The 25,120-nt window shown below is 31.6% G+C and overlaps 2 protein-coding genes across 3 annotated transcripts; one reads left to right on the forward strand and one right to left on the reverse strand.

The window, feature by feature from the left end:
* Nucleotides 1-294: 294 nt before the first annotated feature.
* Nucleotides 295-6,227, reverse strand: LOC111419539 (chitinase-like protein EN03). 2 transcript variants are annotated; one of them, XM_023052363.2, is made up of 8 exons: nucleotides 5,843-6,227; nucleotides 5,318-5,565; nucleotides 4,733-4,865; nucleotides 1,503-1,673; nucleotides 1,113-1,281; nucleotides 797-1,053; nucleotides 697-732; nucleotides 295-584 (listed from the first exon to the last, which is right to left on the reverse strand). In XM_023052363.2, the coding sequence occupies exons 1-8, from the start codon at nucleotides 5,946-5,948 to the stop codon at nucleotides 373-375; spliced, it is 1,332 nt and encodes a 443-aa protein (XP_022908131.2). In that variant the 5' UTR covers nucleotides 5,949-6,227; the 3' UTR covers nucleotides 295-372. The 2 variants fall into 2 exon arrangements, with proteins under 2 accessions (XP_022908131.2, XP_022908132.2); XM_023052364.2 differs by lacking the exon at nucleotides 697-732.
* A 1,800-nt stretch (nucleotides 6,228-8,027) lies between these two features.
* On the forward strand, nucleotides 8,028-24,888 carry LOC111419521 (connector enhancer of ksr). Its single transcript, XM_023052337.2, has 7 exons — nucleotides 8,028-8,188; nucleotides 8,269-8,432; nucleotides 8,569-9,350; nucleotides 9,425-9,614; nucleotides 15,193-16,354; nucleotides 19,899-21,421; nucleotides 23,982-24,888. Exons 1-7 carry the CDS (start codon nucleotides 8,131-8,133, stop codon nucleotides 24,159-24,161), a joined length of 4,059 nt encoding a protein of 1,352 aa, XP_022908105.2. The 5' UTR covers nucleotides 8,028-8,130; the 3' UTR covers nucleotides 24,162-24,888.
* The last annotated feature ends 232 nt before the right edge of the window (nucleotides 24,889-25,120 follow it).

The following is a 25,120-nucleotide window of genomic DNA, read 5'->3' on the forward strand; positions in this document are numbered from 1 at the left end:
ATTTAATTCCTCAAAGTTTATCTCATCCATTCTTATTAGCACTAGTTAATTTTTTAAATGCCAATCTTAATGAATGTGCTAATTTTCGTAGTTAAATACCAAACGAATACGTTAATAATCAAAAAAAAAAACGTTATTTAATTATTCGTGAATAATATCGAAAAATTTTAAGTTTGTGTACTTATTATTATATCGTGTTGGTGACACGACAAAATTAATCCCGATTTTTTAATATCAGTTATCGAAAAAAAAACGTAGGATGAGTTATTGTTTCAGTACTTAAATTTAAACCCATTATTAGTCCTTTGTGTATTATTTATTTATCGCAATTGAACAGAATGTAAAATAATTAAAAAGATATATTTTATATTTTTACAACCTATGTTTAGCTGTACGAACAATAGGGAATTTATCACCCGTACATAATCCTCTGAAATCATCCAAAGTTATGTCATCGATTGCAACACCGCCTAATCCTTTGGCACGTGCATAAGCAGCTTTATTTCCTGCTGTTTCTGGATCTTCGTATCCTACCCAAATACCACCTTCTTCATTGCTGTCAGGTAAACGGAATGCATATATTCCTGAAATAAGCAAAAAACATTTTATACTTATTTCATAAAGAAATGTTAAGGTGAAATTAAACAAAAACCAAAGGGATATTGTTGTTTTCCCTTTATAATTTTTTTTACCTACCATATCTTTTGTCTACATCTGTACTATTCCAACGTTCTAGAAAAACATTTAACATGCAAAAACCCCTTAATAAATAAATATATAAAATAACTTAACCCACCGTATCTTTTAGTTGGATCTCCAACTTTTCTTAAATGAGTTCCAGCTCCTTTCAGGTTGTTAGGATTTGCAATTTTGCTACAAACCTCGGGGTAACTTAAAATACCGGGGGTTTTTGTATAAGGTCCTTCTTCACCAGCTCCATCAACCGTGAAAGGTGGAACTCCGCTAATCGCTGAATCTTCAGTCATTTTCCATGATCTTCCGTATGTTGGGATACCCAAAATAAGTTTGTTGCTAGGAGCACCGGTTTCAAGCCTACAAAAAATTTATTGTACTCCTTTTATTAATGATTGTAATATTTAAATAATTATTACCAATGTCTGACAATTGTATCGGCATTTTCGTCCGCTTTACGATCATATAAAGCGTACAAAGGTGCTGGATAATCAGCTTCTTTTGGATTACGAGTAGGATTGTAGAAATCATAAGCCAGGATGTTTACCAAATCTACATGTTGAATTAGGTTCCTTGTGTCCATATAAACTAAAAGATTATTTAAGGATTCATAATAGGCTTACACAATAGGCTGTTTATGTGTATGACGTCATCATAAATGGTGAGATTTCATTAATTTAACCTTGTTGGGGACGACATAATCTAATTTAACTCTTAAAAAATAACGGTCTCATTCTATTGTTTAATTGTATTATTTCTTTTCGTTCTTTTTTTTTATTATTTTAGAAAAACATAATAAAAAATGTTACCTGTGCTGTTAACATTTGGAAGGACAGAAAGAGTAACCAATAATCCATCATGTCTGAATGTATTTTTAACTTCACGAACCAAAGCAGTAAATTGCTCCTTATGTTCTTCTTCTTTATCGTCTTTTTTTGATTCACCAACAATCTTCTTTTTTATAGAATGGAAGAATGAACCTAAAGAATAATTTTTTAAGCAATCAACATAAAAATATATTGATAGCAATTTTGTATAGAATCTCATGATGGTCTTTTGTGATTTTTTGAGGTGGCTTAACTTCTTATTTGTTTATTGAAATAAGTTTTGTTTTAGCAGTGTCTGTGAAGCCTTTATTAGGTGAGGTAAACTCTCAAATAATATGTGCAAAATTGTAGTTAAATCTTCTAGTACTTAACACGTTCGCTGCCGACCGACCCCGTTAACCATGGTTTAGATACGAGTTAACTCGTAGTCGGCAGCGAACGTGTTAATCTAGATGTTCGCGAGTCCATTATTTATTGGGCAAAAAAATAGGTAAACGCAATTCCAGATGGGTTTGAATATTTTATTTGATATAGTATGCAATGTGCATGAAAGTATAAAGATAGAGGAAGATAAAGTGTTTTTGCAAAAACGGGGTTATTTGGTTAAACTGCGATTTTCCAGTTAATATGAAGAAGCTCTTTTCGGGAGACATAAACGTTAGGAAAAAGGGGAGGAAAGGATTGTATTTCACATAACGTGATTGTATCTTTACACTGATGCCAGCCAGGTTTCAGTATATACAAATACCTAATTATAAACAGTCCAGTCAAAAGGTTTGACTTCAAATAAGGACAGAAAGGGCAGGTGTCATAAAGGATGTGCATGTTCTAATAGCATGTTCATTGTGACAGAAAGTTTATAGCTGGATTAGAGTCAGAAGAACAACTACTTGTTATCTCAAAACTGAATAGAATAAGATTAATCCAAGACAGATTTGAAATCATTAAGTGAGATTTCAACTGTTTTAAGGTTGGATTCTTGATAACAATGTGAAAAAAAAGTGTTTACAACCTCTAACACTGGCTGTTTTAGGGGTGAATGAACTTTTTTCCGCCAAAATGAAGATGTAAATCCCATCTAAAGAACAAATATAGAGATATCTACACAGTACTTAAAATGTATCTCCTGATGGATGGAATATTACTTACAATAAATGAGTCATGTAAGAATTTTTGGAGAAATCCCCCGAATTGAAAGTTCGAAATGCTATATCAGAGCCACTAGTGTGGTGGCTCAACTACTTTACCCATAATTATCTAACAAAGAGCTAAGAACTGAAGCAAGACAGCAATCAAGTACCTACAACAACATAGGTATTACAGCAATTGGTGGGATTGGTAGGATTACTAGAACCATCACATTTAGTATACTATCGGATCAGGATAACAATGCCAAGTTTCCAAGAATCAATAAAAGTAGCCAGAACATAAGAAACGTGTTTAAATTACAATTTACCGAAAGCGGTACAGCTCCTTCACTACCTATTATTCAAAGGAGGATAGTTTAGTTTACCAGAACAATGGATACTATTAATTGATGGATTAAGATAAAGTCTAAAGGCAAATGAAAACATAATTGATCTTTACCTGTTGCGTACGGGACTTATTTAAAAGAAACCAGAATACGCAGCTTGTAAATGGCAAATATGTGCAGATTCGAAAGTAGTGGCATTAATTTTAGAATTGTAATCTGGCTATATCAAGAAGTTGCACATCAAACTTAGTTTAATCAAATATTTTGGTGAAAGGAGTTCGTAAAGATGGAGTACGATTTCAAAAGATAAAATTCCTAGGCGCAGTGGGACCAGAATTAAAGAAAGGATATTTGTAGGTCCTCATATAAGAACATTGATCTATAATCCCTCTTTCGAAGTCTTACTTTCGCCACAAATTTCACGTCAGCCACAAATCTCCAGATTTACATTTCAATGTTTTGCTGTCAAAGATGAATCCTTTTTAAATAATACTGGACCCAAAGATACAATACCGGCACTAACCTAACTAAATGATTTTCACCTTTTGTTGGTCTACCTTATTCTGCATGTAGACTATTGTAAGCATATCTGATGGAGATATTTTTATGTAAAACATAATCATATTCATTTCTGCTACCAATGTATGCTGGAATGCTTCAACATAGTATTTTTGAACCCACAGCCGATTTACCTATGACAAAAACACCATGATTGCTACTTATGGGGCGACGCAGTAGTTATGGATACACATACATCTCTTGAAGTGCCGTCTCAACATCTGCAATGTCATTTACTATTGATGAAAAAGTGGCTAAAATAGTTGCAAGTAAAAATAAATTCTAGTAAATCACTTTCACATTAACAAAACTCAGTCTAGACAGTAAGTTGCTAGAACCTGTTTAGGAACACGGAATTTAGTTATGGAGCACCACTAGCGAAACATATAGATGCAGTGATTTCAATCTATATGTCATCAAGACATAAATATGCTTACTGTAAAAGAGCCAATTACCCAGCGAAGTTCCAAGTACCAGCTAAGGCTTGAAGTCCACCCAAATCGACTTGCAAAAATCCTATTACACCACACAAGTATTAAATACTGAAGAGAAAGAATCTATAAGACTCATCTTTGACGGAATGATTAACCTATCATTCTGCTATCCATCTGCAAATCGCGATACTGTATAGTAGTATTTGTTATCGAATGTTATAACTTTTAATAGATAGTTAGTTATAATTTAGATTTGTTTTCGGGTTCCTTCTATGTGAATTTGTGGTTTTATTTGTGATATATATTGTTAAACACTCAATAATATTCACCAAGAGTTATTAAACAGATTTGAAAGAAAGATCTAACAAAGGATGTATGGGCCAAAACATGACACCAACCTGGAAGGATGGGGACAATTAATAAACTACGAGATAAGACAACTGCAGGAAGGAGTGATCAGCGTGGATAGGCTGAAGTGGCTGGAACACGTCTGGAAAACTCCGGCAGAGTGTGTAGCAAGTAGGGTATTCACTCAAACACCAGAGGGTTGTCTACCAAGAGGAAGACCAAGGAGGGATGGATGGAAAATGTTAGGGAGGATGCAGGTGCAGAACTGGGGCCAGAATTTAGACCAAAAGCAAGATTAATGGAGACGTGTTGTAGAACAGGTCAAGGCTCACAATGGGCTGTAGTGCAATATATTTATTGTTGTTATATGTGATAGATTGAATAATTTTAAATCATACCAATAGAGCTGCGAATCTTCTTCGGTTTAGTTTTGGGGAATTCCCAACCAAGATCCAAACCATCAAAACCGTATGACTTTACCAATGTATGAGCAGAATTAACGAACGCCAATCTTGTATCTACCGATTCCAACTGGAAAAATGATACATAATGTTATAAAAGAGAAAAAAAAAACTTTTTTTGTCACCAGCGCGTGTTAAATGTAAATTACACTTACGCTTGCAAACAAGGTCTATTGGTTTATTCATGAACTAATTTTATTGTTCTTTATTTGAAAATGACTCATGAGTCATGTCGCGGTAAAGAGATTTATCATTGAGTGTAAACTTTCAATGAATTATTATAGCGATTAAATTTTTTTAAGAAATATTTTTATGAAATTTAAACAGTAATTTTATTATGTAACCAATACTTTTTCGCTTGCTTTAACTTTAAAAATAATCTTTTTGTTGATCTAAGATTATTTTGGTGTTAATTTTCTGTGCTGACCAAGTACTACGTGTAAACAATATCGATTAAAAACCATTGTGGTTTTTTAAAAACAATTTTTTTACTTATGTAAAGTTTTTTCTTTGTTAACTTACCAACGTTAAATATTTCGCTTTAGTTTCAACATCATCATAATCATGTCCAACCGCTAAAAGAATTCTTAAACCAGGATATCTTCTTTTCAATTCGGTAATTTTCCTGTAATTATCTTGTGTTACATCGTAACGTTCATTCAATGGCATCAATTTGTTAGTATCGGCGTTAATTACGGCTGATTTGTAAATTAAGTGTGTGCAGAATTGCAGAGCAGGGTCAATGAAGCCTATATCGAATTTGCCTTGACCTGAAAATTTCCAGAAATTTCACTTTAAACTCAACGAAGATATCGAATTTCTTTGTAATCCGATTCGTTTAATTATGATAAGTTATCAAGAATATTATTTATTAGAACTCTCAAAGTCCATTAAAAAAATTCTAAGTAGTGCAAAATTAATATAGTGTCAATGTCTTTCTCGAGAAAACTATTTTTAAAATATGATTTAATTACTTCAAGGTGTTTACAAATCACCTGACTAATTATTATAATAAAAATAGAAATTTTTCTTAAGGAAATTACTTACTTTCTCTTGTATTGGATCTACTATCATAATAACATACAACTTTAGGCTCTGCCTGAGAATATAAAACACTTGCCAAAAAGGCAAGAGCTGCTAAATAAAATTGCATTATGGACTGTGATCTTGATACTCTTGATCTTTAGTACTCAACGAATTTACAACAACTGGCCATTTGACCATTTCATCGATGTTAATATCTATTAGCACAGATTGCGTCACAATTGGATTAATTTTGGAAGGGGAATTTCAAGAACTCGGACTTCTTAAGAACATTTTAACAAACATAAAAAAACAAAACGTGTGTTGCTTTCGAATCTTTCAATTCGACGCTGTTAGGATGAAATCTTTTAGAAATCAAGTTCATTCTAGGAATTTTTTTTGTATTTTTCATAACCGGCTTTTTATAAACAATTTAAATTGTTAAGTAAAGAAATTTGAAGAGTTATACGATTTAAATTTTGTGGTTTTACTTGAAAAGTTACAAAACATTAGTTTATAATTTCAATTTAACAATATTCATTTAACGTTTCCTTTAGCTTGTTTATAAGAAAGTTTCAGATTTAAGATTAGTGAACTCAATATGATAACCTTTGATATTTATTTTTAAAAAGTAAATCAATGTTTACTAAATAAACGATTTCTGGGAATTTTTGTTGTTCTCCTTATTTGAGTAATTATGTTTATTCGAATTTAAAATAATACGAAAGAAATTATATGATTTTGAGTCTCAGCTGAAATATAACAATGTTTATTCTTTAAAAATGTATACATATTGTTAAATTTTGTTGTTAAAATTTAATTTTTCTATATTTCTCCCTGGATATAAACATTTTCTATTTAAAGATCAATTCTAGCATAATATATCATTTTTACTCTGTTCTCCAAATTAATCATCTTTGAGTTAGATGCAGTTTGACAGGATTGAGGTTGAGGATGCCCTAATGGGCATCCCAAAAATCAATTTTAACCAAGGAATATTCACACTATCTGTCCCTTCCTTTAACTATCTTATTTAACGCTTCATTAATACTGGGTGTCTTTCCTTCATTGTGGAAGCATGTTTTTATTCTTCCCATTTTTAAATCTTGGGACCGTGGTGTTATATCTGATTATTGATTAGTGCCCCATATCTATTTTGCCAGCATTTGGGAAAGTGGTTAAAGCACGTCTATTCTTTGCCCTTAAGTCTAAAATCAATTGCTGGCAACATGTTCTTTTTTGCTGGTCGCTCAGTTGAGAGTAACTTACTTGAATATACCCAGTATGTCTTATCTTCTCTGGATGACTCTTATCAAGTTGATTCAGTTTATACTAATTTTAGTAAAGCTTTCGACCAGGTGAATCGCAACTTATTTCTGTTTAGACTAATGTGTATAAGTAAGTTTGGTATTCAGGGGACATTTTTGCAATGGTTTGCTTCCTATCTGAATTAGAGATGCCAGATGGTGTTTTCTCTAATCCTGTGTCAGTTCCTTCTGGTGTTCTCCAGGGTAGCTATCTATCTAGGCGCTTTACTGTTTAATATTTATGTTAATCACATATTTGATTAAAGAGCTATTTTACCAACAATTAGAACAGGTATATGATGCGGCCCTAAAAACGACATTTGCTCTTGAATGCAGAGATTGGGGACTTGGGGATATGATTTGGGTGTAACATTTGATTGCAAATTATTATTTGATAAACATATTGATACTGTTGTCTCCAAAGCCTGGCATATGTTAGGATTTATTATGAGATCCACGGTTTTCCCTATGTCTACACTACATTTAACTTTTGTAGCGTCATTTGAACACTCATATAAATCTAGAATTGAGCATATTCAATCTAAATTCTTGAAGTACCTTTGTTTTAAATGTGTGTTCATGTTCCTCCGAGACTACTTCGCTTTGATTTTTTACTTATAACACCTACTCTTAGATTCTAGAACCAATTTTCACCAGTTACAGCATTTTTTCTATGCATTTAAAAAATTGCTTTTTGCTGCAGTTTGCTGTAATTTAACTTGTATACAACTGGTTGTTTGTAGAACAATATTATTGGGTTGGACCTGTTTCTGTACTCACTAGAGATAAATAAATTAAAGAAATGAATAAAAATGATTTAAATTGAAACAAAACATAACCTTAAAATCCCTGCAAATTAAGTTGCATAAGTTCAAGGTCACATACTATTATGATATTTCTTGACGTTTCTAAACTTTACAAGTTTTAACAGGCGCGGACAGGAAAACCGTGTCGATTATGTTTGAGGGTGAATAGTCTTTTTATTTCTTTTTTATGTGAATAATCATGGCATACGTGCATGTGAAGGAATGGAATGTGGACCAAGTGATAGAGTGGCTCAAAGGTAAATTTTACAAATGTAGACATAACCTTTCTTTGCTTTGTGATTGTATGAAAAGTTTCTAAAATTCTTGATGATTTTAGGTTTGGATGGGGTTGTTTTATCGTATACTAATAATTTCTTAAACAATGAGATCACTGGTACAAAAGTTCTTGATTTAACTGCTAGCGATTTAGAAAATTTGGGTGTTACTATCATCGGACATCAAGAAATCCTTTTAGAAGCTATACAACATTTAAAAAATTTTGTAAGTAATTAAAATAACATCATTAAATCATTACTCAATAAATTAGAGGTTATGATGTATTATTTGACATTTTTTTGAAGTTGACATTAAAAATACCAACATTCAAACAAAAAAATTAATTAAAAAATCTTTTTAGTATTATGATTTGGATAAAGAAAACCTTCAACTCTTAGCATTACGATTATCATGTGCAGCAAGATCTTTACATAATGAATTAAAATGGTTAGATAAAAAAACAGGTTCAATACCAACAGAAGTAATGTCGGAAGCTCATAATGTTATTCAAAAAGTAAAACCAATTGTATCTTGGTTAACAAGAAGACCATTCATAAACAACAGAGAATTTGCTCAGATACAAAGTAAATTATTAAATTTGTGTGTGGAAATGGCATTTAGTGCTCATAGGGATACTTTTTCTGAAAATCCTTTAGACACCATACAAAACGCTTGCCATCAATTGACATATTTAGCTGATCATATGGTACAATACACAGATCCTTTAATTTTACAACCGGCAGCGTTAAATCTTACAACTGTTCGAAAAAAAGAACAAGAATTAGGATTATTTATTTTCCCAAACTATCATTTGATACATCAAATAGCTGAATTTAAACATAATTCTCCAGCATCTCTAAGTAACAAATTAGAAATTGGTGATGAGATTGTTCAAGTGAATTATCAAACAGTGGTGGGTTGGCAGAGACAAAATGTTATGTTATTACTAAGAGATTCACCACCTGAAGTTGTATTAACATTGAAAAAACTTCCTCAAATGTCTAAAATTTATGGTCCTATTTACATAAAACCATATCGATTACCAAGCAAAAAAAGAGCAACACCTTACTCAAGATGGAATGAAAATTTACCATCACCACGACTCCTCACTGTTAATGACCTTCCACAAATACCAGCACCAAAGTAGGTTTTATCAAAATTTACCAGAATAATGATTAATTTTTTTAACATATCTTTTTTTAAATTGGTATTTATAGACCAGCACCTGCAATAACCGAATTGGAAAGTGACTCAAGTAGTGATAACGACATGGATCCACCAGATAGTCCATTGGATGGGCCCAGAACGTTATATCCTATGAAATCAAGCAGACCTGTCCTTCAACGAAGAAATACTATTAGTGGAGCTACACCTAGTAATCAAAAGGCTTATCCTGGTTTAGAACAGGTAAGATTTTTTTTATTGTCTTAAAAATAAATTATAAAACTTGCTTTTTACAAATGTAACACAACAATGCATGTTGTATATATGTATGTAAAAATGACAGCAACAAACTTCTAACAGTTTGAGAAAATAGGTTGTATCTGGACTACTATGGGTCTACTATCATTGCAACTTAATCAGTATCAGCCACTATGTGACAAGAAAATGTCACCCAGCTTTTATTCCTTTACATTTTAAACATAAAATAAAGAAAAAGAATGGAATAAAAGAAAAGAATTTCTGAACGCGGCCATGGTAGTAGGTTGCACGTGCAATCTGTAGTGCTAATCATCATGTTACTTTTGTCAATTGCTCTCATTCTTTCATTGTAAGCCAGTACACATAATGGTTTGATCTCATTTTCATTAGTAAGCTGCGTAACATTTATGCGAACAGTTCCGCAAGAGTTTGTCTTGTGCTCAAAAAGATAATTTGCCAAAGTTGGACTTGTATAGTAGTAGTTGTCACTTTGTTTAATGAGTTTAAAGTTATTTTCGAGTGTCTCAAGATAAGTTTCCTTGTGGTGTTTTTTTAATCTCGGGAAGAAGAAAAGGTCACAAAGACTCAAGTTAGGCGAATAAGGTGACTGAGAAGCCACAGGAATGTTTTTACTGGCCAAAAACTCATTTATTGAAATTGCTGTGTGACAAGGCGCATTATCGTGATGCAACCCAGTTGTCTTGATGTTTGCTCTCACACGAATGACCCTTTTTCGAAGTTTTAAAAGAACCTCTGCTAAAAATGTTGATTGACCCTAAATATCGAAAAAACAAATCAGCATGGATTTGATCTTCGACTTCCTCATTCTTTTTCTGGGTGTTGGAAAGGTTGAAGTGAGTCACTCCATGCTCTGGGGCTTGGTTTCTGGACTCGTCTCCAATAATGACATGTTCCAAAAAAATTGGGATCATTTTTAATCGATTCCAAAAGTCAAGGCACTTTTCCTTGCTGATGTCTGTGATTTTGGTCTTGCGAAACGTTTTTTGGAACCATTTTTGCGCAGATTTTTCTCATCCCCAATTTATTGGTCAAAATATGATGAACAGTGATGTGAATCAAATTTAACTCTTCCCCGATCATTCTGACTCAACCGACGATCTGAACACATAAGATCCCGAATTCTGTCCACATTTTCATTGGTTCTTGAAGATGAAGGCATTCCGCTTCGAGGTTCATCTTCAATCGACTCTTTTCCTTCTAAAAATGTCTTAAATCACCGAAAAACCTGAGCTCATGACAGAACACAGTCTCCATAGGTCTGCTGAAGTTTTGCAAAAGTTTTCGTTGCACTGTGCAAAAGTTTAAAGTAAAACCTGATAGCGGTGTGCTGCTCGAAATTTTTAGAATGACTTTATCGATCGAACAGTACGTTGCCAACCTCATTACTTAATTTACACACCTCGTATACCAGATATCCCAAAATGTAGCCTGTTTAGCAATCGCAAAAGACATAAAGTTTTATTCCGAAGCGATGCCTCTTGGCAGACCGTTTTGCCCAATTATTTTAGTTTAACAGTGATGTTTCGGAAATTTTTTGAAATCCGCCAGGTCGTTTTCGAAATAACCGCATCCCAGTCAACGTTCATTCAAAAAAGCTCTAAATTGGCACGATTACTCTTCGGATGCTGTCAAAATAGATTGTCATATATTGTATCAGAGTATCTTATACAGGGAGGTCAAAAATTGAATTACCGTTTCTCCATATTCAATGGGGAGAAAGTCGAAAATTTTAAATGGAACGCTCCATATTTTATTAGCCTACACGAAAGGGAATTTAATTCTCTACAATTTATCTATAAACATTCCTATACTTATTTATTGTAGTTTCTCTTATATTCGTAAATTTATCAAAACATGCAGGAAACCGTTTGTATTTTTATTAGAAGGCCATGACATTTTGACAGTTTTTTTGTTTAATTTATTTCTATTGTTATTTGTACTATTAACTATGATTGATAATCTTTTAGTTTATTAGCTTTTACTTACCAAAAATAACAAACAGAAGATCAAATAAATGAAACTATTAAAACAAAAAGTTAATGACAAAAATTAGATTTGAATAAAACTACAAATTTATAATATAAATTTGTTATTAAATTGAATTTGGAAATGCAATAAAATACGTTAAATTATTTATTTCGTTGTCTTCATCACTGGTGACCGGAAATATGCGATTTTTTTTGGTCTCGATATATCCAGAACTAATAAATTCTTTATCAATTTTTTGAAATTTCTCCTTGTGATGGGCGTTAGGTTTGTTAGGCACCTCTCATTAAGTGTTCGACACGTCTTGTCCGAAACTTTATTACATTCGCCACCAACACAAAATAAATTTCAAATATCGGCGTTGGAATAATGTACCATGATGTTCAATAATTTACATCCGTCGTCAAATGTAACTAATGGCAACAATAATACAAACATGGACCAAAAACTGTCAAAATTCCATAGCTTTCTAATAAAAAACCTGCATTTCGTGCATGTTTTAATAAATTTCGCAATATGAAGCAAACTACAATAAATAGGTATGGGAATGTTTATAGATAATTTGTAGAGAATTAAATTTTCATTTAAAATTTTCGACTTTCTCGCCTTTGAATATGGAGAAACAGTAATTCAATTTTTGACCATCCTGTATAAGATACTCCGATACAACAAATGACAATCTATTTGACAACATCTGAAGAGTAATCGTGCCAAAGTAGATCTTTTTTGAATGAGCTTTGGCTGAGATATGGAGTTTTAAAGAGCATGTTGAAATTTACCAAAAAAAGTTTAAAACCAAAATAACTCGAAAACGAAACACGCTAGGTACCAATAACTTTGATCAAAGTCAACCTATTTTTTACGTACAATTAAACTGTGTAATAAAAACTATAGTATTCCATTTAAAATAGCGAAGTTATGGTCTACTTCCGATAGACCGGAAGTTTTTGCCCGGTTAGTAGTAGTTGAGAAAAGCCGTTCGGAGATTCCTTGAATGCAATTTTGATAAGTAGGTGATATTTTACAATCGTGCAGTGTTTTAGCTTCTTATGGGCAAAAATTTAATTTCAAAAGAAAAATTTGAGTCATTTATTAAAAATAAACATGGAAACATTTTTTATTACCAGATAAGTCAAGTTATAAAACTTATACCTTGAATTTTATAGGTTAAAAAAACATTTCAAACCATGTATCAAAATTGTTTTTATTTTAATCAAAAATAACTAACAACTTTTAACAAAATTGTATTTCTTCACAAAAGAAATATTACAAGTTATAAATAAAACAAATATACAATCACCGTTTTACAAATTATACAATATTTAAAAACTAAAGAGGAGATGAATTAGACATTTTTGCAGTGAGACAACCAAACGAACCCATACTATTTTCAATATGCAACAATTTGCCATTAAGATTTACGCTACATTTTGTATTACACTGTCCAGAATCGCCCATATTTCCGATATTATTAACATCCCAAGTCCTTACTAACCCTTCGTTCGTTCCCGCACATAAAACTGTATCGTCACTATTCCACGATAATTTCACTATCGGATCAGATCCAACTTTTAATTCAAATATTTGTTTTCCACCCACTAAATCCCAAATTCTCACTCTTTTATCGTCGCCCGCACTCGCCAAATATTTCCCTTTAGAACTATAAGCTAGCGAATATATTATTCCTTTAGAACCAAGAAATAATCGAACTGGATTTGCGTCATTTATAGTCCACATTCTAAGACACTTATCCGCTGATCCTGTACATAAATATAAACCGTTCGGGTGAAAATCTATACTAGTTACTTCTTGTGTATGTCCAACATAAACCCGTAAAGTATTATTGTTTTCTAAAGACCATAATCTTGCTGTGTGATCATATGAACCTGATGCAATATAATTTGATGTTGAAGATACACAATAAACTGGGTAATTATGACTGTTATAAACTAATTTGTGTGTATAATTATTGAGATCAAATAATTGTAATGTACTGTCTTGAGAAGCAGAAACTAAAAAGTTATGTTTTGGAATATAAGAAACGTCATAAACTCGTTTTCTGTGTTCTCTAAAAACTATATCATTTAATTCATCAGCTCCTTGAAGTTGTTTTAACGTTATGATGGGTTTTATGAAAATACTGGAGTTGTATGAATAAATTGCAATGCCAGCTTCACGATTTATAAGCCCACATGTTGCATCTTCTTTTAAGTTTCTTAAAACCATAGAACAAATTTGTGAATGATCGTTTTTTAAACTATTTATTACACTTTTTAACTTATCCAAATCTGGAATTGAATTATTATCTAACCCATTTCCAATGTTCTCTACAACTTTATTATCTACATCCATTTTTTCCTCTTCAAAATTAACCTCAAAACATGATTGAAAAACTTGCAACATAACCATGTGGCAGGATTCTAAAAATTTCTTTAATATTTCTAATGATTTTGGTTTTAATTTCACACTATATTTATTTGTTCTAAACTTTTTCTTTAAATCACTCAAATCAGGAGTATCATTTGTAAACATATGAAGCAATTTTAAAATGGTCTCGTTACATCTACTTTTATCAATTGTATTGAAATGAGTTTTTAAAAAGTTCGCCGCTTTTTCTGTATAACCTCTTTGTATCATTTCTAAATATAAATGACAAAATAATGGCCCCAAAAGACTCAACAAATCTTCATAATCCTTACTTTTTCCCACTTCTTTTAACCAAGACACAAATTTTAAATAATTTTGGTCAATAACCGCCGGATCACTGTTATAACAATTATACATCACTGCGTTTGGTCGACTAATCTCTCTATCCACCAATAAATCCGAGTGCATTTCTTCGCAGGTTACCTCGCACGGTGAGGTTATGGGATAGTTGCGTTTTTGTAGGTAACTAAAAACCGCCTGAGTTACCTGGTCCTGTTTTGTACGTTTCGCTTTGTCCTTTTTCATGTCATCCATGATTTGAATTGGGTATTCGCCCATAATAAAGCGAAAACGCGCCGTTTTCTCTTACGACATATTTACCTTTTTGACACCATTTTGAGGTTAATTTTGTTGAAGTCGGTAATGTAGTGATTATTTTTTTATGTCAATTTAATTTTAAATTTTTTAACAATTCACAACAATTATAATAAAGTAATAATATTCTATACAATCAAAGTAACATAACGATTGGAAATACATATTTTAGCACAAATTTTAATAATTATTATAAAAATAATAAATTTTAAACTGATAAGTTGACAGTTGTTATGTGTCGCCATCTCTTCGTCCCTTTTATAACTTGAAACGCTAACCCGCCAAAAATTTAAAATTTACTACATCAATATTTTTATTTAAATATTTATATTTTATTTAATTTTACTATAAATTAAATGGGTGTTATATAATAAATAAAAAGAATTTCTCTTATACAAACACAAAATAATGAGTTGTTCTCGTATCAAAGCTGATGATAATACCCCAACTGCATAACATTATTATCACTGAACTTCCTGTAATAATAAGTACACTACACTTAAGAAGAGACGATAACGTAGCATTAATTTTTCAGTTCTTACAAATGTATAAACACGAAGCGTTCCATTCGAGTTCGTACAATCACATTCAGAACAATTTCGAAGACGAGGCCACTCTGTTACGAGATAAGAGCGCATCCTGCAGCCATGGTTTGGAGCTGTCGGTGAGACCAACGACTGTTATTGGTTTATCGCCGAATAGAAAAGATCGCCAAAATTCGTTAAAGCTGAAAAAAGTGGTGTTTCAAGAAGCCAAACCGAAGAACGTGATTAAAGAGGAGAAAATTTGCGTTGGTGAAGTGAAAAGTGTTAGCGTAAACTCTTTGAATAGCCTGACCGGAAGTAATGCTAATATAGACTTTATCGACGAAGCTGAAGACATCACCGATAGAAGTAACATGGGGGCTGATGACCAACACGATGAGGGGAGCGAAAAGGATAAGATGTGCGCCGAATTAAAAAACGTACATGTCCATAACATTATTAAAAAATTTGACGAGAAAATAATTTTGTTAGAAAGCAACCCCGCCGTTATTAACAACGCCGTTAGAGCAAAAATTCAAAACAGATTCGTTTCTGTCACAGAAAAAGATACTAAAGATGTTGAAACTAAAGTGTGGGAATACAATTTGGCGAATAAGCAAGAAAGGAATACCCCAGACTCTTCTGAGGGAATCAAATATGAATTAGGCATTCCCGTTGTTGAAACAAAAAATTCTTATATGATTATGACCCCTGGTAAAGATAACGTGGTTGATGTTCCACCAAAACCACCGCCAAGAACGTATTATCCTGATAATTACAAACCTAAATATCCGATTGATTCACCCAAACCACCAATTGAAACGCCAAAAAAGAGAAATAAAGATATTCCTCCGTTACCTCCACCAAGATCAGATGAAAAACGTATCACTGAAATAACTGAAAACGAACCAATTCTCTCCAAGGTGGTGCAAGAAGAAATTGTGAAACCAGATATCATTGAAAATACTCCAGAAAGTTGTTCCAGAAAAATTATAGAAAGCAAAGCAAGTTCAATTAAAAGGAATAAATTAGAAGTTGAAGATGGTAAAATAACTAGTCCTGTTGTTAAAAGTTCTTCCATGTCAAAAGTATCACCAACAAACTCAATCGTACGAGCTATGATTTATCCAAACAAAGGAAAATCTGCTAAAAAGAAGAATACATTAACTGCAAGTAAGTTTATAGTTTAATTTTTTTTTAATAAATACTTATAAACATTTTAAGCTCATAAACACAAAAAATATTAATTAAAATTGTTATGTTATGAATAAAAAAGTAAATTTCAAAGATTAACAAAACAAAAATAAAAGAAATGCGAGTAATAATTAATTTAGCGTAATTTAATGATTCGTCATAGGTATGACTCGCAGAAAATGTTCAAAAGAAGACAAGGACATATTAAAAATGTGTTTTTATAGTGAAAGTCGTTCGGAGTTGAGTTGAATAAGAAGTGAATTAAGGCGAACGAACCTTCACGCTTGTGATCATTCATAAAGTAAATTGGATGAGGCGGTGAATTTAAATAAAAACTAGAAATTCCAGTTATGCATTATCTGTTGTTCGTATAAAACATCATTGGAGATTATCACAATATTAATGACAAATTTTATGTACTTAAACCCCAGAAATCTTTGTTGAACCGATTTTATAAGGTTATTAAAAATTTTATACGTTTTAAGCTTAACCAAGGGCATTGTTGTCGAAAGCTAAAGTGATTTATCATTGTTATGAAAGGTGCTGTTTACTGCGCAGTATAAATAGATTCGATTAAGATTACCTTGATTGTTTCGTAGTTACAATTATTTGCAATATCTAAAAAAATGTTGCAATTAGTATTTAATAAAAATGGATTAAATTGTGTAGCAGTGTCTCTAATATACAGTGTGTTTGATTTTAGCTGTCACTGCAGATCCTGATTATTGTTGGAGATATGACAAAATGTTGCTTCACACTTAATATTCTATTATCTATTATATTCAAAAACAATAGAGTATCAAAAGTTGTAGCTAATTTTATTCTTAACAATATTGCTCCGTTTCACTTTTGTTCTCAGATTCATAAATACCAAGAAAAATACGAAAAAGTGAAAGATAAATGAATTCGTAGTTGTACATGTTGTTAATTGTAATGTTAGATATTGTTATACAAGTGTAGTTTTGTCAACTTCAAAAGACAATTCCAGCAATGATGAAAAAAACATCATGATATATTATATTAGTAGGAGAATAATGAACAGAAGAAAGTTTTGGGTCCACCCATACCTTGAGAGGTTTTTCACCCCCGTTTGTTTGTTACTGCAAAGGAACTCGAAATTTCAGAGGCTAAGTTTGTAGCATTCTACAAAATACCCAAAGAAAGTTATTTGGAACTGGTGAAGTTAGTCTCACTATCCAGAAATAGAAAACTAATATGAGGAAGTCTGTGGAAGCTGTGGAACGGCTATTTCGACCCACGCCTCTATTTCATGCTTTTTTGAGTAGCCTGGATGTTGAAAATTATAAAATTTTCCCACTTCCGCAACGAACAAAATGTTGAGTTGTTGGTCATTCATCCTGCTGGATTACTTGGCACTGGAAACTCAACTGGTTACAAACTGGTTTCTATGAATCACAGATGAGTCCGCAATTAGTAGCGCCGTGAGGGCGTCTCATTTGATTACATAGGAAGTGATTCAAAGTAAACTGGTTAGCAATTCGCGTCACTGATCAGTTTCTTTTCAGTAGCTCCGTGTGCAAATGACTTCTCTTAACCATAGGATGCATAAACCGGGCCTCTCAGGCCCGGCGAGCATTTAATTACTATAATTATTTTATTGGTTAAGTATCCTAGTTATCAAGTTAAGGCGAGAGGTTTTGTATAGATTTAAGTCTATACAAAACTTTTCTATTTAAAATTTCGAAATGATCCCGTATAAAATTAAATTAGTACAAGATTTAAGATATGGTGATTTTGACAGGAGAGCGATATTTTGTAATTGGCTAACGAACTGTCTAAATGTATTAAACTTAACACTTTTGAGTGATGATAACAGAATTTCTAGTAACAAGAAACGATAACTTCTGGGACACTGAAATCCATGTCAATTACGGAAATACAGATTTCAACACAGATTTTCTATTAATGCATAACGCTTGAAGCAGAACGATATGTCAATTTTTTTCTGACAGAATTCGAAGATTATTTGAATAGAGCACCTGGAGAAGTTTAGTACTAAATGAATTGGAAATGTTGGCCCCATTAACTAGCCAGTAAGGAGCAACTTCTATAACATTTTATCTCTAAACAAAAACTTCGTACTAAAACTTGAACGCATATGGCGCCATCTGTTGTGTATATTTTGGAATTATTCAGCTAAGAACCGAACCACTAGAATATAGGTTGGATTGGGTTTATATATAAAAGCTCCAACCACAGAATAACTGTTTGGAAAGTTAATTAACGTTCCAACTGGTTGGGAATCCCTCAGATGCAATCACCTATGGCAATTACACAAATGATTTGATGATTCAAATGATTTGAATATCATTGCATCATATGAGATGTGAGATTGCATCGTCAGATTCAGCTTTCAACAACTTATAACGTTAGCTGAAACAAAGCTATAATGTCAATTATAATCTAATTATTTAATCATACCATTATTACTTTAATATACTCTTACCGAAAAATCACTTTAAAATGACGTTTTCATCTGTCATTCTGAACAAACTTCAACTTTATAATTTTAAAAGTTGAAGTTAGCGGCAAATTTAAAAATATAACACGAATTGAAATCTATACTTTTTAAATTAAAAGAATGATACTGGTAATAATTGTTATTGCTGTCTCTCATCATTCCCACTATTAATAATAAAATTGTTAGTTTAATTAAATTATTTCAGTATAGACGCTAATGCCATCTTATGGTGGGATTTCGACATACAATCAAACACACTGTATATTACAAAGAGGATATTGATGCTTCGACATACAATGTAGGGTAAGAATAGTGATGAGATCGTCGAAAGAACCTCTCCAAGCAAATCTTGTTAAGCACCGCAACACCAGCTTTCTTATAAAAACATTTAACTGTATATTGATAACAACAAAAAATTGACAAGATTGTGTAGCTCAACTTAGCAAGTTGGTCAAGACATATGATTTTTAAGTTATTATGGTATTAAATTGAACTAAATTACATATCAAAATATGTTTGGGATTATAACATTTTTGTTGAACTTGCAACTAATTAATTAATATCTATAAAACGTAAAAATTTCAAAAAACGTCAATTTAATTCAATTTTTTAGGAGTTTCTAAAGATTTTATATTATCCTAAACAAATTCCGTTTTTTGTATGATTTAAGCATAAATTAATTAATTTTCGTAAAAAAAAACGACGAAATTGACATTTAATTTTGACAAATTGTTGTGAAGTTAGTTACAGTTAGTAACGTTGAATTTGTGTCACATTTGACGTTTAAACTTTTAAAAAATTTATTGAATCAATTTCAATAGTCATAGACAAAGTATAGTATTCTACTCACATATGAGTAGAGTATGCTATAGAATGAGCTATTATTCACTCGCTACGTTCGTGACATAAACTTAACCTTAGTGAATAATAGCCCTCATTATATGCTCATATAATAATATACTATTTTGTGAGTTTATTTTGATTTATTATAATATTTTTATAATATCTTCAATAATATTTAATTTTTGTTTTTTTATAAAGGGAAAAGAAAAGTATCAGTTGCTGATGTAACACCAGGAGATATGGAAGGATATCTATTTCAAAGATTTCGTCCAAAAGATGGTCAAGCAGCATATTGGGATAAACTTTGGTTTATATTAATCGGTAATCGTTTATATGGATTTACATCAAAAGAAGCAACCAAAGCTAACGTTTTAATCTACCTCACGGGATTTACTGTTTCCCTAGCTTCAGAAGTAAAATCAAAATCGTACGCTTTCAAAGTTTATTATACAGGAACAATCTTTTATTTTTCCGCCGAAACTCAAGAAACAATGAGCGGCTGGATGGAAATGATATCCGACGCGATTTTAAGATCCGATTTGGCAAAACCCGACGAATCCGTTCTGTATTCAGAAACGGACGATTCAGACACAGAAAAACCAAAATCTCCAACAGAAAAATCTCCCGGTGATGGTATTAAAAAGTTTGGTTCGCTAAAAAAGTTTACTTCGAAAAAAAATAATGACACTTCGCATAGCTTAGATCGTAAATGGTTTTTTAATAAATCGACAAGTTCGAAATCTTCAGTTCCGATTCCTACGGCTCAATTTCGTTCGTACCGTAAAATATTAACGACTCCAATGGAAAGTGTATCAACAGGGAATTTTACTTCGCATATTCCTAATTTTGCGACGAATTTTTCGTCCCCGCAAAACGTGAGCGTCCCAAATTTAGTTATTGAACTTCCAAAAACATCGTTACTAACAATGAATAAAAATAAAACAAAGAATTTTAGTCACGCAAGCAATCCTAGTTTATATAATTTAAACGAGTTTAATGCTTCATTTCTTGGGTCGCATCACACAAGGGATAATTTCGCTGGTTGTATGACCTTAGAAGAATTAATGAAAAAACAACAAGAAGAACAAAAAATTAATCAACCACACTTAAACGAAGCCATTAATATAGATTTAATAAAACCGGATGTCGTTTACGGCGAAGTCCCAATACGACCAAAAGAAAAAGTCGAATTAAAAAAGAAAAACAGCTTTTCAGAGAAAAAAAACGATTCCACATCGTTTTGTTTCGGAAAGAAATCCTCGAAAATCGACGATTCCGATTTTAACATGTCGACTTATCCAAAAAGTAAACACCAAGATTTAAAAAATAACCGCTCTTTACCAAGAGCACATAAAATTCATCCCACATACGATCAAGCTATATCAAACACCGCAAAACAATATTCAGATTCATGTAGGTCGCTTGCGAAAGTCGAAGATAACGAAGATGAATACAATAAAGATGTTGCTAATTCTAAATTAAAATCTGCAATACAATACACTCCGATGACGGTTCCTTTAAGTGACGATAAATCAAAATTAAATCCTAAATTAGCGTTTGAATTAAATTTGGATGAGAAAAATCATAAAGGTGGGGGAGGTTTTATGAATTTATTTTATAAATCGAACAGAGAAAAAGTAACATCACCAAAATTGGGAAGATTAATTTTATCGAAAAATAACAGTGGAAATAATGATAATACATATCAGTCACAAATACAGGTAAATTAAAATTAAAAAATAAAATCGTTTAAATAAATTATATAATTTTTTTAGTTTATAATAATAAATTATTATTATAAACATCTATGTGAAATTAGCCTCTAATTAGACAGGATTTTACAAACGATTTAGATAGGAAAACAATATTTGAAGTTTTGAAAAAATTTTCGATGTTGCAATTTTTATCGATAATTTTCAAAATTCGCTATAAAATTCATTTCTTGAAGGATCCTTGTGGAAATACCACCAAATATTAATTAAAGTATCCTCTTTTTAATGCAACAAGTCGTTTTGAAAAATCGCTTTTAGTTTTTGAGAAATACATTTTTGAAATGATCGACAATTTTTTGGAATTTTGCAATTTTCGCCGATTAAGTTTTAAAAATCCGTATAAAATCGATTTCTTGGAATATGAGTATGAAATTTTCCCAATGTGATAATAAGAGTGTCTTCTTTCCAATGAACCAACCCGTTTTGAAAAATAGCTTTTAGTTTTTGAGAAAACAATATTTGAAGTTTTGATAAAATTTTCGATGTTGCAATTTTCATCGATAACTTTCAAAATTCGCTGTAAAATTAATTTCTTGAAGGATCCTTGTGGAAATATCACCAATTATTAATTAAAGTGTCCTCTTTTTAGAGTTGCTTCGTGAGTTAAACCAGCATCAAAAAAGTTCATTTTGTATCTTGGATCCTAATAAGTTGACACATCTTATCAGCTTTCTTATAAATTTAATTTATATTCAAATATCGCAATAATGTGGCAATATAGGGTATCATTTCAGAAATGCACCAAGGTTTATAGAACATAAGGTTACCCAATACCGATTCTCCTCCTCTGAGAGGCAAGGTGGGTCAGTGACGTAGCTGGTTCTATGAACAACACAACACGATGCGAGGTTTAAATATTTTATATAGACTGTACCACAGTATAGGCACGTATAGGTTCTCTTTTATTTTGACTGTATCGAACCAGTGACGTCAATCTGCGGGGTAATAATCGATACTACAGAGGCATAGGGAATGAGGTAACCTTATGTTCTATAAACCTTGGAAATGCACCAGAAATTATAACCATAATGGCTGCTGCATCACTGATATACAGTGTGTCCGTAAAGTAACGGATATAGGCGATAAAATCATAATAAACGGTTTATGGAAAAATCCCTGAAACGGGTCTATTTAATTTTTGAGAGATTTCAATTTTTAAACGAGTTATGGCGTCATCGATATTTTTTTAATGGCAATCCCCCATTTTTATTGCGGAATATGAAAGAGGATTTTCTTCTGAATCTAGTACAGTCAATATTAATATTGGTTACATAAGAAAATTTTCGTGAAAAATTACTTTAAAGTTTAATTACTTCAAATTTGTATAATGATAAAAATAGCAGTAGCCATGAGTAACTATGGTAACCAATTATTCTAAACAATTCCCTGAGTGTCAAAAACTGATTTAGTAAAGCTTCTTGAAGTGTGGTGGCGCGCTATCTTGTTGGAATAACTGCTGTTGGAATTGAGTTGTGTCAACATTATCGGGATGGAAGGAATGAAAAAATTTAAACATCTCTTTCCACTTAAGGTTTCCTCAAATCTTTTGCGGATATTGGGCGTGCAACTTTCTTGGCTAATTTGGATTTTGGGTAGCGCAATACCGACAACTTTGTCTATTTACTTGTCCACTCAATGTAAATGTCCCTTCGTCGAAAAAAATATGTTTTTGACAAAGTTTTCGTCATCGTTGCAAAATTGTTGTTGCAAAAACTACGATTCATTGCTCGTGAATCAGGTATACTTTATGGAAATGATATTTTGCGGGTTTTAAAATTTTATGAACCGTTGATTTACTAATGTCGTCAGTCGACAGTAATATAAGGGTTTTCTTGCCCAGCCAAAACCACGATTTATTGAACTTCCCTTGCAACATTTAGTAGGCCAGACTTCGAGAGATGGCCATACTTTGGCTAATGAGTTGGCGATCAGGATATGTTGTATTAAAGAGGTCAACTACTTACTAAATCAGTTTTTGACACTTAGGAAATTGTTTAAAATAATTGGTTACTCATGGCTACTGCTATTTTCATCATGTCACCAAATCTGAAGTAGTTAAACTTTAAAGTAATTTTTCTCGAAAATTTTCTTATGTAAGCAATATTAATATTGACTGTACTAGATTCTGAAAAAAATTCCGTAATAAAAATGGGGGATTGCCATTTGAAAAAAATACCGATGACGTCATAACTCGCTTAAAAATGGCGGAAGAAATTTAATATCTACACCAAACAATTGCAAAAGATTTAAATCTTTAGACCCGTTTCAGGGGTTTTTCCAAAAACCATTTATAATGATTTTATCGCCTATATCCGTTACTTTACGGACAGACTGTATACCAATATGTTTTTTAGCGGAATTCGAAACAGATTTCGAATCGGGTATTTCCACTTTTGTATTGGATTAAGCCATGGATTAAGGTTTTGAATGAGATACTATACTATACATGTAAAATCCTATCTAATTGGGGGCAAACTTCGAATGATTATTATAAACTATTATTTTTCAGTCATATTCAACTCCTGTTTATCAACATTCGCATAAAACTGAAGAAAATCTGCACAGTCAAATAAGTCAACATGTTGATTATCCAGATTTAGAATATCCTCCGGTATTTCAAGCTGAAACATATTCTCTTTCAGATCCGCAAAGTCTCACGTTGCTTCGAAAACAAGCTCGAAACACATAAATGAAAATTTTTTTTATTAATTTCCAATTGTACCGTTTTTTATTAGGTTTTAGTAGTTTGTTGTGTAATTTAGGTCAAGTTTTTTAAATGATGTAGCAATATTTGCCAATTTGTTAGGTATACTTGTTCTTTTTACGTAATAATTGTATTCTTCCTGCAAACAAAAAAGTATTAATAATACTGTAAGAAATCGATAGTCTGTGATATAGGACATACACACCAACTAATCAGATAAGAGAGAAAACAAAATAATAATTAGAAAGGAGAAACTACTTGGTATTTTTGAACGTTTGCAATCGTAAGGCTGAATTCCAATAATAAAATTATGTGCATATCATATTATTTTTTATAATGTTAATGTTAGGTGAATAATGCTTAAAAATGTTAAAAAATTTATAACAGAGGAACAATTTAGGAATACCGTTACGATTAGTTATTTGATCAATTTATTAAATATTAAGAGTTATATCAATTTTCAATATTTATATGCCGCTACAAAAAATAGATCTTTTTTCTAATTCCTGCAGTTGTTAATAAGATGGTTAAGAACCTTATTAATTATAAGGAAATATATAAATTAAGGTATACGTAGGAATTCAAAAAAATCGATTTTTTTTTCTTATTACGTATTTTTATCCTGTATTGTTATTAATATTTATATACAATAAATAATATCAATTATATTTACAAAAGCCTTTGGGACTGAAATAAAGTTATGATTACAATATTCTATTTTTTAAGTCATTTTTAGGTTCATTATGTTCTTCCACCGGTCGGAACGCTAGAAGTTTCCCAAAAAACAAACTCAGTGTTTACAGATACCTAAAAAATGATATACAAGATATATAAAGAATTCTGAAACATGGAGAAAATCGTATTAAATATGAAAAGAAACAGGTTTAGAATTTAGAATGCTCATTTTATCAAAATAAAAATCTTTAATATAACTATAATTGCAG

This window comes from Onthophagus taurus, chromosome 6, assembly GCF_036711975.1.
Source record: "Onthophagus taurus isolate NC chromosome 6, IU_Otau_3.0, whole genome shotgun sequence".
Lineage (NCBI taxonomy): Eukaryota > Metazoa > Arthropoda > Insecta > Coleoptera > Scarabaeidae > Onthophagus > Onthophagus taurus.

Bases quoted from the DNA above. Each gene is read 5' to 3' on its own strand.
- LOC111419521 (XM_023052337.2), top strand. From the start codon at position 8,131: ATGGCATACGTGCATGTGAAGGAATGGAATGTGGACCAAGTGATAGAG. The intron at 8,189-8,268 runs GTAAATTTTACA...TGATGATTTTAG, and splicing joins AGTGATAGAGTGGCTCAAAG to GTTTGGATGGGGTTGTTTTA. The intron at 8,433-8,568 runs GTAAGTAATTAA...AAATCTTTTTAG, and splicing joins TACAACATTTAAAAAATTTT to TATTATGATTTGGATAAAGA.
- LOC111419539 (XM_023052363.2), bottom strand. From the start codon at position 5,948: ATGCAATTTTATTTAGCAGCTCTTGCCTTTTTGGCAAGTGTTTTATAT. The intron at 5,566-5,842 runs GTAAGTAATTTC...GGAAATTTTCAG, and splicing joins TAGATCCAATACAAGAGAAA to GTCAAGGCAAATTCGATATA. The intron at 733-796 runs GTGGGTTAAGTT...ATGTTTTTCTAG, and splicing joins AGATCCAACTAAAAGATACG to AACGTTGGAATAGTACAGAT.